At 31.2% G+C, this 15,763-nt stretch overlaps 1 protein-coding gene across 1 annotated transcript; it reads right to left on the bottom strand.

Moving 5' to 3' along the window:
- Window positions 1–13,670: 13,670 nt before the first annotated feature.
- LOC107923264 (transcription factor MYB102) lies at window positions 13,671–15,416 on the bottom strand. Its single transcript, XM_016853477.2, has 3 exons — window positions 15,037–15,416; window positions 14,796–14,925; window positions 13,671–14,710 (listed from the first exon to the last, which is right to left on the bottom strand). The coding sequence occupies exons 1-3, from the start codon at window positions 15,167–15,169 to the stop codon at window positions 13,894–13,896; spliced, it is 1,080 nt and encodes a 359-aa protein (XP_016708966.1). The 5' UTR covers window positions 15,170–15,416; the 3' UTR covers window positions 13,671–13,893.
- Between the last annotated feature and the right edge of the window lie 347 nt (window positions 15,417–15,763).

Here is a 15,763-nt window from a genome sequence, read left to right as displayed (position 1 = left end):
ATATTTTAAACTATATAACTTTAATCAATTATAAATATTAATCATATAACATTAAACATGTAAAATTTATAACTCATAAGAACTAATTTTCATTCAGTTTCATATTTCATATATAATAATTCATCAACAATATCATATATTAATAACTTGAATTTGATCAATTCATGAACCTTAGGTTCATGCTTTCAAATCTCACAATTCGACTAACAATTTCTTTCTTATACTTTCAGTCGTATGATCAATCAATTTTATTCAATTCACATATTTCGATTATTCACCCTATTAACAAATCCGGACCTTGGCGGATACACGAACTTCAACCTAACACACCAGTATGGCACATTATGCCTAAAACGGTACTCAGTACCTAATCAATATATCAGAAGCAGTATACAACACATAAAGTGCCTGGAACGACACACGTGGTGCCTAATACGACACATATTGTGCCTGATCGGCAAAGCCGATAAATTCCCGTACTCTTCCAATCCTATGGCATGCCAACTATATCCGACTAAGTCCGATTAGTTAATAGGGTATTCAAATCTCTTTCTCAATTTCAATTTCACTTTCAATGTACAATTCAGTTTAATACAATTTTCCACTTTCCAACAATATACTATAAAATACTCATACATAATCATACTTCATCTCAATTTCATTCATTTCAATATTGATACCTACCTTAAAATTTTACTTACCATACACATAAATTTAAATATAACATTTAATAAATAGTAGTTTGAATTATAGTAATACAAACCGTGAATTTCTCGTTTTAGTCCTCGATAGCTTTCTCCTTTCCTTTTGATGTCGATGCCTCGAGTTCTTTGTTAGCTACGACAATAATAATTTAAATTATTAATTACAACACTAATTTACAATAAATAACTGAATCTCTTTTCAATTTATACCTTAATTCCAATTTAATCCTAATTAACTCGTTTACTTTTCTAACTCAATTCATACTTCATTTCTACTTAATATCTTGCCATATTGAACTTAACTATTCAATGTTCATATTAAAACCCTAATTTTAAACTTCTTTTAATTTAATCCCTACCATGTAAAACTTATAACTTACTTTACAATTCAATCCCCATTTTCAATTCTATCTTGAAATTCATTCAATTAAACCCCTAATTCATTATTTTGTTCAACATGAACTATGTTCAAAAACCTAAAAACTTCCAAAACCTCAACTTAATTTCAATAAAACTTTATTTTCAAGCTTCTAAAACATCAAAATTAAGTAAAAAGAACTTGATTGACTTACCAATTTAAACTCCAAGCTTTAAAACCTGAATTTTCCCCTTTTTCTTTTCTTTCCCTTTGCTTTCTCCCTATTCGAATGCTTCTCTGTTTCTTTTCTCCTTCATTTCTTTCTTTTATTCTTTTAGTTTCTTTATTCTTTTAATGATAGTTATAATAATAACAATTTTTATAATAAATATCTATTTAATAACAAATATTTATATTACATTTGTACACACATATATTTTACACTTGTCTATTACATCACCGTCTAATTGTCCTTATTTTAATTATTTTTATTAATTTAATATTTTAATATAATAAAAATCTATTTACGAAATAAAAAGTAATTAAATAAATATATCACAATTGTACAAATATAATTATTACACATGTATATTTTTATTACCATACATTTGTCTTTATTTTAATTTACTTCATAATATAATAATATAATATCAATTAAATAATAATAACTTAATCAATGTGTGAAATCTATGAAAAATCTTAGATTTTTCAATTCATTTGCCGCCAATAATATCGATTAGGACAAATGGCATAATTTCCATTTTGGTCCTTTGTATTTTCTTTTAGTCTATAATTCAATTTTTCCCCTTTATTCAATTCAGTCTTTTTTCCTAATTACCTTTAATTAATCTAAATTCACCTAATTAAAATTTAATTAAACTCACTACTAGGCTCATAAATATTTCTAATAATTATTTACGAACTCATTTCATTAAGAAGGAGGCCCGATATTGCACTTTTTCGATGCCCGTAAATTTTGGGTCATTACAAAACTATTCAAAAGTTTTTATATAAGTTACTAGATTGTTAAAATCAATGTTATATGGCTTTTTATATTTACTCTGCCTACACCAATCGAAAGCTCTCTTTCCCCTTACCTTCTACAGTTAAGTTTTTTTCATGAAATAGCTTTGGATGTCATGAATCTACGATCAAAATTCAAACAATTTTTTCTTCGATCATCAACACTGGTCGTCAGGTCAATTTGGATCTAAGGTATGTTTTTCCATTCGTTGATAGGTACTGATTCACCATACCAATCATCAAATAATCGCTTGGAACTCGTTACTGGAACCTTTAAAAAAAACTTAACAATCCTGTAACATCCCTAACCCTTTGTTACACATACTAAGACTCAATCATATAACACTCATATTGTCCCTTAGATGGACCATTGAGGCCCAATATTCACCTTAGAAGTGAATCGGGATTAAACGGGTACTCAGGGAATTTTTCTCAATATCTCAAAAATTTTCTTAGAAGCAAGGGACACACGGCTGATGTAATAGCTCGATTTTTAGAAATGTCAAAAACAATGGTTCGAGACCACCAAATTTAAAAAATAAAGCTCATAAATTTTATTATTTAATAATTACAAGCCACGTATGGTTTTTAAGAGATTTTTGAATTAGTAATTTGTGTTTTATAAAGATTTATTTAGTCAAAAAATTGAGGAAAAGAGGTATCGAGACCTCGATGTTGTAAAACGAGCCATAAATATTTTTATAAATATTTACGGGGTGTCAATATGGTAGTGTTAAAGTTTCGTCAGAAAATTTTAACGTTTCGACAGTCAATTAATTAAAAAGGACTAAATTAAAAATATTTAAAACTTGCTAAAGTGATTAATAGCTTAAAAATTAAATAAGGAAGGACTAAAAGAGTAAATGGGCCAATTTAAGTGGCTGAGGCAGCATGCTGTTAAAAAAATCAAAGATTTTTATGTATTTAAGGACAAAACTGGAATTACAATAAAGTTTATGTGGCCAAATTTTATTTTAAGGATTTCAAGACCATTTCTTCTTGAAATTTCGGTGGGAAACAGCCATGGAAGAGGGTTTGGAGCTGGTATTCCATATTTTGGCTTCAAGTAAACATGTTTTAGGTATTAAATTGAAAAGTATTGAATTTGTGAAAAAATTCTAAAATTTTATGGAATCCATGGGCTGTTACTGATATGTATGAGAATTATTAGGCTTGGATAAAGGATTAAATTGTAAGAATTTCATTTTTCGAGCCTAGGGATGAAATTGTCATGTATTAAAAGTTTAGGGTCAAATTGGTAATCAATATTTTGCACTAAAACAGTTTTGGGCAGCAGCAGTGGTCTAACTTTGAAAAATCACCAAAAATTGTGGGAATCGAATTAGAAGATGGATAAAATATGAAATTAAAGCTTATTGAGTCTAGTTTCTCATAGAAGAAACGGTGTAAGCAATGAAATTGTAAATTATGAGATATAATAAATTTTGTGAGACAAGGTCAAAATGATTTGGGGTTCCCCTATTTTGATTTTGGAAAATCATAAAAAATTGGAGAAAAATAATTAAGGGCTTAAATTTATTTTTTTAAATTCTTAATGAATCTATTTTCAATAGAAACAAACGGAAACATCATCTGAATCCCGTACGAGGAGATAATTAATTTTTAGTGAAGAAGGGTGGAAACTGTCAGATAGCAGAACAGGGATGACTTTAAAGCATAAACTGTACTTATTGGCTAAGCCATAAATTCTGAAAATTTTATGTAAGAAGATATGTGAGTCTAGCTTCAGAGGAATTTAGCGGATCTTAATTTGGAGTTCTGTAGCTCAAGATAAAAATAATTTAGTGACTATGACACAGATGGACAAGTTTGAATATACATATAAATAAATAGTGAAATTATAGATAATGTTACTTATAAGCGTGTTATGTACAATAAGGAAGTGGAATAGAGAGGAGGAGGAGAAAAATATATGAAAGACTTGTGTATAAATTGGTCATATGCCCGATTATAATCTATAAACGTTGAATTAGAAATGATATAATGTTTTATTTCAAATAGTTATTATGAAATTATGATCATCGTTATGTTATAAAATCGAATTGTAAGTTCATATAGCTGAATTTAATAATTACTTGTTGGTAAATGAAAGAAATGATAAATCATTTCATATGTTCATATTTAAAGTGTGAATATTGTAAAAGTACGAAAAAGAAACTAAAAGGTCAAATTGAGTAGAATGCAGGAATGAGTACTTTCGTTCAGTGATATGTGATGAATTGACGGAAAAGACCATGGTTTGACCATGGCAACATGTGAAGATGTGACTATGTGCTTTCCTGTAAGACCATATCTGGGATATGGCATCGGTGTAATATGTGTTTCCGTGTAAGACCATAGCTATGCTATGGCTTTGGTGTGTGATACGAGACAATGTGCAAGACCATAATTATACTATGGCAATGTGAAAACGAAGTACTCAATTCCGTAAGACGTTCTCTAATTTGTCAAATTGTGGTAAGTGTTAAGCAAATTTTATGTGATAAAACATATTGAACAGTGAAATTGAGCTCAATTATGTGATCTTATCATTCAGAGATTGTGTTTGACAAGTTATGTTAATAAATTATGTGCATGTGAATTTAAGTGACAGAAATTAAACAGCTAATGATATTGAGCTCATTTACATGAATCTGTCATTCGAAATTGTGATTGACAGGAAGAAATAGTGAATTGAATATGAAAATGTGAATAGAAAGCGTCAACTAGATGTCCATGAGATAAATAATGGCTCAATGTGATAGTATATGATGTTATCTAGTGAAAGCCAAATTGAATTGTAAATGACTCGAATTATCCGAAAATGTTCTGTCATCGCTGGTAATCCCTTGAAACCCTATTTTGACGATGAATACGAGTTAAGGATGTTACAGTTGAGACACACACCTATGTCTCTGCCCGTGTGGACGAAAATAGGTCATTTTAAGGCCACTTTTCTCACTCATTTTGACATTAACCTGCACTCAACATTCACATACACCAATATATCCCTACCAAGCAATCAATACAAACTAAAACATGTTCTCAACATGATATAACATCAAAAATATTTCATTTACTTATACCAACCTATGTAACTCATTTCATTGATTTATCAAATTCTACTACTAATTACATAAACATACATACAATATATATAATTCAAAACCACATTTCAATTTATATCATTGCCAATTCAACCCTATATATCCCATATAAACCAAAATTTACATTGCAAAAACTACCGGATTAAACTAGATAGTGTAGCTTGATGTGTTGATTCAATCTTCCGACTACATGTTAATTTATAATAACATTAAAAAACAAGAGTAAGCTTAATGAAACTTAGTAAGTTCAATAGGTTAAACATTGATCTTACCGAATTGAATATAATATAATAAATTAAATTGTAAATAAATCATACATTTTTCCTTGTCAAATACAATATAATCAATAAACACACTGTAACACCCCTTACCCGTATTCGATGTCAGAATAGGGTACGAGGTATTACCAGAACATATACACTTTTAACCATATTAAATCGAGTTGTAAAATTTCATCTAAACTAAAACTTTAAAATTGTTATTCTTGATTCGCTAATTAGGGTTTACATAGCCCAATATACTCACAATCTTTCATTTCCTCGTCATATGAATTTAAAAATTTCCATTTACTTATTGAATTTATCACGAGTACCTGAATTGATCCGTATCATTACATATTCTCATGTCGTCACATTTTCCTATTTAACTATTGTAATATATCAATTACTCAATATCTTATAAACTAAGTGTCACATATACATTATCCATTCATCTCCCATACAACTATCAATATTAGCCACAAAGATAGAACAAATTTTCTCTATTCGATGTTAAATCAAAACATGTTACTTCATTACCAACTACCCTTACTAAGTATACACCTTAAATTGGCCCAAGTGTTTAACCAATCACACATGACATAAATATATTTTATCTATTATTGCAGAACATAAATGTGCTACCCAAATCATAATTCACCTCACATAATAACTGAGTTAATTTTTATCATTTGTCAAATAAATTACAAAACAAATTATATAACAAAATATAGATACATTTTAAACCTCACCAATAAACAAATTCTCATGGCATTAAATAATTATCACGCATCAAAGACAAATGTATTTGATATTTCTATCACACAAACCAGATTAATCAGTGCAACCTCAATGATGTAATCGTCCTTTTAACTTACTTAACCAAGCCAAATTATACCATCATCTCACACATAGAATGACCCACCTATCATACTTCTCAATTATGTCACTTAATAGACCAAATATACCTAATCTTTATCATCATGATCAATCCACAACCAAAATACATCCATATATCTAAATTACCACACACAAATATATATATACCATACACACATACTATAAAACTTTATTTTCCCCATGAGCTTAAATCATGACCAATAATGCACAAATATAAGTATCATTTCTATTTCATCGTTTATCAATTATAATCGAACATATGACCAATTATAGACAAATAATTTACATATTATCTAATTTTCCTCCTCCTCCTCTCCATTCCACATCCTTAATGTGTATAATATATTTAAGCAACATTTTCCATACTATCACTATTTTCCTGTATGTAAATTCAAGCTGTCTATCAGAGTCAGAGTCCAAATTAAGATCCGTTAATTTTCCCTGAAACTATACTCACATATCTTCTTACCATAAAACTTTTAGAAATTTTAGTTTAGCCAATAAGTACAATTTATTCTTTAAAGTTTCCCCTGTTGCACTGCTCGACAGTTCTGACCTCTCTTCACTAAAAATTGATTATCTCATTGTACATAATTTGGATGGTATTCCCGTTTATTTATAATGAAAATATACTCGTTTAGGATTCTAAAAATATAAGGTTTAACCCCTAATTATTTTTTACAATTTTTAATGATTTTCCAAAGTCAGAACAGGAGATTCCAAAATTATTCTGACTCTATCTCACAAAATTTATTATATCTCATGATTTAAAATTCCATTGCTTACACCATTTCTTCTATGAGAAACTAGACTCGATAAGCTTTAATTTCATATTTTACTCATCTTCTAATTCGATTCCCACAATTTTTTGTGATTTTTCAAAGTTGGCACACTGCTGCTGCCCAAAACTGTTTTAGTGCAACATTTTGATTACCATTTTGACCCTAAACTTTTAACACATGACAATTTCATCCCTAGGCTCGGAAAATGAAATTCTTGCAATTTAATCCTTGATCCAAGCCTAATAGTTCTCATACATATCAATAACAGCCCATGGATTCCATGAAATTTCAGAATTTCTCCACAATTTCAATACTTTTCAACTTAATCCCTAAAACATGTTTTCATCCAAAATTCTTTAATAAAACACCTTTAAACATCCATTAACATCTCAATTTCATCATAAAATAACAAAAATCATATGAACTTATCATTGGTATCTTCCAAAACTTTCAACAAAATGAGAAACTAGTAGAATACTAAGTTGGATCTAATTGTAAAAGTCTCAAAATATAAAAATTTCAAGGAAAAAGCAAGAATTAAACTTACTTGAAGCCAAAATATGGAATACCAGCTCCAAACCCTCTTCCATGGCTGTTTCCCACCGAAATTTCAAGAAGAAATGGTCTTGAAATCCTTAAAATAAAATTTGGCCACATAAACTTTATTGTAATTCCAATTTTATCCTTAAATACATAAAAATCTTTGATTTTTTTAACGGTATGCCGCCTCTGCCACTTAAGTTGGTCCATTTTCTCCTTTAGTCCTTTCTTATTTAATTGTTAATCTATTTAATCACTTTAGCAAGTTTTGCATCTTTTCAATTTAGTCCTTTTTAATTAATTGACTGCCGAAACGTTAAAATTTTCTGACGAAACTTTAAGACTACCATATTGACACTCCTTAAATATTTATAAAAATATTTACGGCTCGATTTATAACATCGAGGTCTTGATACCTCTTTTCTTCAATTTCTTAACTTAACAAATTTTTTTTTAAAAAACACAAATTACTAATTTAAAAATCTCTTAACAATCATATTTGACCCGTAATTATTAAATAATAAAATTTACGAGCTTATTTTCTGAATTTGGTGGTCTCGTACCATTGTTTTCAACATTTCTAAAAATCGGGCTATTACACACACTTCCTCCTGATCAATATCAATAATAATTTATAAATCTTTCAATTCAATCACATAAGTCTCTTACCATTTCTTACTGAATCAAAGAATGGGTTACGGATATAAGTACATCATTATTTTTGTGTAATAGTCCAACTATGGTCTTACACATGCATTGTCATGGCCTTGCCATGGTCTTACATTTGTAGTGTCATAACCCAGTTATGGTCTTTTCATCAGAATACCATAGCCCAGCTATGGTCTTACATTTGTAGTGCCATAACCTAGTTAAGGTCTTTTCATTAAAATGTCATAACCAAGCTATGGTCTTACATTTAAACATTTCCATGGTCCAACCATGGTCTTATTCGTCAATTCATTCTTTGCCACGTAACGATCGTACTCAATCCTGCGTTCTACTCGTTTGAAACATTCAATTCAATTTTCATACTTTTACAATAATATTAATTTCAACAACAAAATATGAATATATAATATACCATTCCTAAATTAAAAAATAATCATGAAAATTTAACCATATGAACTTACCTGGGTTGGATTGTAAAATAGGTAATAATTTAGAAACTATTCGGCTAATTTCCTTTTTTATCGTTGATCTACGAGCTCTTGATCTATAATGTAAAATTTTTTATTCATTAGCATATATTTCAATTTCAGTCCACTTCACAATTTATACCCTTCAAATTTTGAAATTACACAATTACCCTAACTTTTACATTTTTTTCAATTTAGTCCCTTACCAATTAACTTATCAAATGAGCTAATTTTTCTCAATTAACACTTTATCTAAATATTATAAGCTATTACACAGCTTTTGATAAACAAAATTTAATGTCAAACCCTAAGATTTAATCTTCTTCACAATTAGGTCCTAAAATCAATTTCTATTGAAATTTCTTGATAAAATCATCATATAACAAAATTAAATCTTAAAATCCATATTAATTCATTATAAACATTCAGCATTCATAAATGGTAACTTTCAAAATTATCCATAATATCAAAAACTAATGAAATAGATAGTTGGACTTAATTGTAAAAGTCTCAAAAACATAAAATTTTCAAGAGAAAAGCAAGAATTAAACTTACATGAAGTAAAAATATAAAAACCAGCTTAAGAAGCTCTCTAATGGCTATTTTTGGCTGAGAATTGAAGAAGAATTGCCTAGAAATCTTTAGATTTCTTTTTATTTAAGCTTAATTTCACAAATTTTACAATTTTGCCATTAAATCACCTAATTCCAAGATTTTTTTCTGCTTATGCCGCCTCAGCCATTCCTTAGATGTCTAATTTCCCATTTAGTTCTCCTTTATTTACCATTTATGCTATTTAATTACTTTAGCAAGATTTTCACCTTTTTCAATTTAGTTCTTTTTAATTAATTAACCATTGAAACGATAAAATTTTCAAACGAAACTTTAATACTACCTTAATGACACTCCGTAAATATTTATAAAAATATTTAAGGCTCAGTTTATAAAATCGAGGTCTCAATACTCCGTTTTCAAAACCAATTAACCTAATAATTATTTCTAAACTCAAATCACTATTTCACAAATATTTCTAAAATCACATTTAACTCGTAAATACTAAATAATAAATTTTACGAGCTTACTCATCGGAGTTGGTAACTTCAAAGCACCGTTTCCATTACCACTAAAAATTTAGGCGATTACAAATCTAATGACTCAAGTAAAAATACTTTAAATAGTTCACTGATCTAAATAATTAATAATAAAAGTTCAATGTCTTTGTAATCAGATACTAGGGGATCTTAGACAAAATATATATATTATTTTATTGGAATTACTTCATACTACAAAATTAAAGAAATCAACCGATCAAATAGCTGAGCGAAAACAACATATAAAACCTGTTGTAGCACTAACAAAGTTCAATTCAGAAATTCAAAGGCATTGTACTGTTGATAGGTAAATGGGAGGGTTTTCTCAAAGGATCAACAAATATTGTTTGCCCAAGTAATCGCGATCGACCTAGCTGCCTTAGCTGGTTACACCAATTAGCACATTCTTTGTCTTAATTATGACCACAATTACTCATTTGATGTCGAGAAAAAAGAAGAGGTCATTTTCCAATGTCACAATCCCTGCCCTGCAGCAAGCTAGACTAGATCCACCCATACAGTGTAAACAATTAATGATTGTTCTTTGTATCATCAAAGTAAGGAGATGTAATGGCCAAGTGTACCCTTGGGTGGCATTAGAAATCAGTTCAAACGTCTTTCTAGTCATCACAAATATGAAATATGCCAAGTTTTTTCTTTGACTCCCAACCTGACATTTTTGGATCATCACTTAATTATCTGACGATGGGTGTTCATGTCTTAATCATCCCGCCGAAAGTTTAGCTTGGTTCAACCCTTGGATGCTCCCTATTGGTTCCTTTCTGTCTCACCAAGAAAGTACAGATAGTGAAACCAGTAAAAGGAAAATACCAGTTCTATTTATATGTCAAAAGTACCAGGTTAATTTTTTAATCACTCTTTTGAGCAATTTCAAAAATTTTGAATGAGAATACTTTTCGTTTATTAGTACACAAATTGTAACAATTCAACGACATGGCAGAGTTTTCAACAAATAATTACGGCCATAGAGGCCGAGACTGTTCACACATGGAAAGCGAAATTAAGGCTCTATTAATTTACTTTGAATACGTACGTAAAAGAGAAAGCAGTGGAATCTTAATTAAGCTTTATACTAGCGTCAATGATCTAAAGCTTGAAGCAATCATCAGCTAAGGTTACAGCAAAGCCAGTTGCCTACCTTTTAACCCCCCACTGCCCAGAAATCAACATTCCAACTCTGCTTCTCTAAATGAAGCAGACACAGCTCTTTCTCTTTCTTTCTTTTTTTTTTAAAGAAGTATTATCTTTATCAGTTTCAAATTCTAAACAAAAGCATCCCACCTTTTTAAAAAAAGTCCACAAAACTAACAGATAATAATTTCCACCATCTCGTATTTTTTCAATTCTGCACATATTTTTCCGACACTGACTGACTGACGAATAAAAAAGCGACAAAAAAAGGAAAGATACATGAAAAGCAAGTAAAAAACCCACAAGCCAAAATTTAGATAGAAACCCACTTTAGAAGTCGTTCAAAATGTTTGAAAGACGCAAATTTCTTTGGGCGGTCGAGAATATGGAAATGCGGGCGAGGGTGTCCTTTTCTCAGGTACTAGTCGGCTCTTTCCTCATAGTTAGTCAAACAAGAACCCTGCCCTTCCTTTATACCTCATAAATTTTCAAGTTATTTGACACGTAGTTTAGCCTTAATCATCTGATTTACATTTTGTACATTGGGTTACATATAGAATTAATAGAGAGGTGCCTAACTGTTTGGATCTTGACCCATCAGGACTAATCTTTTACGTATAAATGACGTAGGGCTTACATGGGCACTTTAGAAAAATAAGCTTCGGAAGAAGATAGGGAAGTTGGTCTGTCTGTATAATGGCGACAATATATAAAACATTTACCGCCATTTTTGTTTTCTGCACTGATTATGATCAATTAGAACACAGAAGCCCAAAAGAAAAAACACATCATCAGGTTGAAACGTGAAACCATATACAAATGAAATGATTGAACAGAAAGTAAATCAAGAACCATGGCCATGCACGAGTTTTATGTGGGAGACATTAAAAGCAAAAAAAAAAATGTATTTTTGTTTGAAATGAAAGTAGTTTAATTTGTTAACTAGCCAAGACAAGAGACGTATAAGTGGAGAACACATTACAGACACTCGGGGTGTGCGCCGCGAACGTACAACGATCCTGTCAGAACCCCGATCCTCTTTCTTGGACGACATTCTTATCTAAGAAAACACATCTACCAACAAAGATGACTAGAAATTAGTAAAAAGTGTAAACCACTAATTATTTTGACCCGGAACGTGTAAGCGAATTAACTACACGACGATTTTGGAAAATATATAAATTCGAATTAGTAATGATTTCGTTAATCATCATTCATTAACCTGAAATGTTGTTGATTAAGAATAATTAAGTCATGATTGCATGAAGCCGCCGACCCCACAGGCCACAACCAAAAGTAATAGTTATTGTTGATAGGTCAACCGATAAAAGATAGCATGGATTCAAATATTTGTTTTATAAATTCAGATGTCATGCATTTATATGCTATTGGAGTGGATGCATAGATTACAATATTTATTGTTATTATAAATCATAGATAGCAAGTGCAATTGGTAGAGCAGTAGCTAGAATGGTTAGTAAAGATTGACTATTTAGTGCATCTCTCGACGAATTCTGTGCTAAGGTATGGAGGACAGTACGGTTGACGCTTTCTATACAAAAAAGGAATTCAGTTTATTTAATACAGATCATGTGAATTCATATAATGATAATAAGATTTATATATATGGAATTATTACAAAAATTGCAGATTCTTTTATTTTGTTAAGATCTTTTAACGTTTGCTTGGATGGCAATCAAGCCAAGTGAAACCTTTGACTAAAAACAATTTTTAATTTTATTTTCTCTAATTATAAAATTCCAACTGAATTAAATAACTTGCGTAAAATTACTGATTCAAAGCAGCTAAATGTTTGAGCCCACGTGTCCACCCAAATGCTGCGGTGATTGAAACATTAGGCTGGGTATTAATTAAGAGAGATAATAAAGCGAGAAAACAGCACAAGAGCCACGCTATGTTTTCCAATAAAAGCAATATCTCCATTGTAATGGTCGTCCCAATCTCCACCCCCACGGATTTGGTCGCCGCTAGCAGATCGACAAGTGCCCCTTCCTTTCTCCTTTTTATTTATTTATTTATTTTGTTTACTATTTCTAGGTCAAACCTCGGGCATTATCTTAATACTCCAATTTACTTTTATCAATCATCACTGCTTGAAAGAGACAGTTTCCCTTACAGGTGGCACGGACACGTCTCCTATTCATGCAGACTCCATTGCCGGAAATCCTGCCGGAACTTTGACTTCTTCTCTGGATCTTTGAACCCAACATCTTTCTCTCTTATGATTGCTTATCTCATGATTTAAATCATTTAAGTAATACTAACACATTCTGCTGCTTAAACTTTCTACTTATAGGCAAAGATTGCCCATTTTAGGGGAGAACTAAAAATTAGATGTTGCTTAAATTATTTTGTGTCATAAATCTTGTGAACAAAGCCTATGATTTGATTAATATATTGTTTTTTGTTAGATTAAATATATTTTTTTATAATGAACAGAGATAACTTTTTAACTGTTAATTGATATTTTGACACAGAATATTACATAATTATTATTATCAATCAATATATCGATAATGTATTAAACATAAAGTTATGTATATTTAAGATGACGAGAATCTAAAAATAATAAATAAAAAAAATGGCGTGGAACTTGCAATATCAATAATGGAACCTTTCCGTGATATTGAAATAACTTTTTTTTAAAAGAAAAAAAGAAAAGGAGGAAATGGTAGGATCTTGCCGTAGGGTAAAAAATAAAACAAAATAAACTATTTGTAGAAAATTTTATAAGTATAGACACCCCCCATCCCACTTAGTCCAAAAAAGAAAAAAGAAAGCACATAAATGGAAACTCCTTTTTGTGAGTTTTGATTTCGGACCTACATGAAATCATTAACATCCAAAACATCTCTGATTTCAAACTTTAAAATGTTGCTGCAGTAGCTATCTGGTTCTTCTTCAATGCCGCTATTGTTGACGTATGTTGAGTTGGAATTCAATTGAGTTGGACTTGAGGAAGGCGTTGATAAAACTGACGCGAAGCTGAAACTCTGGTTGCTGTTGTTGGATTGGAAATTTGAGGTTTCGGACGATGAAGGATCCTTCACGGTTTGATGATGATGATGATCAGTGGCGTAATAGTCATAGTTTGGCGGTAGCGGCACGTAATCCTCCGTCAAATCCGAAGGCATTGCATTGCTTTGCCAGTCATTTAAGTGTGAGAAATTTGATGGGAATTGGTCCATATTCATGAGCTCTGCTTCATTGGAAAAAGGAATACTACAAGCTGGGATTTCTTGGACTTGCGTTGGCAGATGATTATGGTTGGACTGCATTAATGGTTGTTGATACTGGTCCTGGACTTGGGAGCTGCAAAGCTGGTTGTCTTCAACATTGTGATCAACGATGAACTCGTGGTTTTGGTTTTCACGTTGAGATGACATGAAAGAAGTGGCCAGCCTTAGAAGCTCTGGGTTAACCAAGGAATTCACACACAGTAACCTTGAAATGTTCATTTGGGATTGGTTGTAAAGAGATGAGCTTAGAATGGAGGATAGGTCGAGTAGGTCCAGCCGAGGACTATGAGTCACCGGATCTATTCCCATGCGAAGAAGCCTCTTTCTAATGTGTGTGTTCCAATAGTTTTTTATTTCATTGTCTGTTCTTCCAGGCAACCGAGCAGCAATAGCCGACCACCTGTAAATATTATTCAAAACAATGTAAGAAAACAAAGGATTATAGAAGTAAAAAAGAGCCAAGGGAAAATGAACAAGAAACTCACTTATTGCCCAATATACTGTGTAGCTGAATTATAGTCTCTTCTTCTTCGAAAGAAAATCTTCCTCTCTTGATATCAGGTCTCAAGTAATTAGTCCATCGAAGACGGCAACTCTTTCCACATCTTTGAAGACCTATTATTGTTATTAACAAATAAAAAAAGAAAACATAAACCAATTAGCACTATAGTTCATCCATCAAAACCAGAAACTAAGACAAGAAAATACAATAGGTATAATAGTTACCGGCATTCTTCGGCAGCGTCCTCCAATTTCCATACCCATGTTTTTGAATATAATCAATCAACTTCTGGTCTTCTTCCGGCGTCCATGGCCCTTTTTTGAGCCCATTTTTATCACAACAAGGTGATCTCCCCATGCTTCCTGTTACAGCTTCCCAACAAAAAAAGCTTTGCCCTTTTGGTTATAATGTTACAGAAATAAGGTTTAGCTTTGGGTTAAGACCTTGCGAGCGAGAGAGAGAGAGAAGTGAGAAGAAAATGCAGCAAAGAGATGTAGGGTCCGTATAGCAACGTACTTGTATAAATAGCAAGTGAAGGGTAACTCACCGTCCTCTGTTTATCACTATGGCAACGTGTCCTCCTTGTGTAGGGGAGAAAAAAAATGCCGGCGGAGAGCTTTTGATATCTATATTTCATGTGTGTGATCCCGTCATATTTATTATAAATAAAATGTGTTGTATTACATAATTCAATTATCTGTCACCAAAATCAAACAGCCACGTGCCCCTATATATCATTTTGCAATTGCATGGCTGCAATTTTACGAAGATTGGCTTTGACTTTCGCCGGAGTTGTGACATTACAGTTTACGAATCAAAAGACGGGTTTGCCCACGGAAGCGGCTTTGCTGGACCAATTCTGTTCCCACAAGCAGAGGGTAATAAAGTTATTTTCTCCTTTATAATAATATTTTTACATGGTCATTTTCGGGGATTCGTATCAACTCAATT

The sequence above is a fragment of the Gossypium hirsutum genome, chromosome D05 (assembly GCF_007990345.1).
Source record: "Gossypium hirsutum isolate 1008001.06 chromosome D05, Gossypium_hirsutum_v2.1, whole genome shotgun sequence".
Taxonomy (NCBI): domain Eukaryota; kingdom Viridiplantae; phylum Streptophyta; class Magnoliopsida; order Malvales; family Malvaceae; genus Gossypium; species Gossypium hirsutum.
Note: the sequence above shows the minus strand (reverse complement) of the source record. Positions and strands in the feature narration are given on the sequence as shown.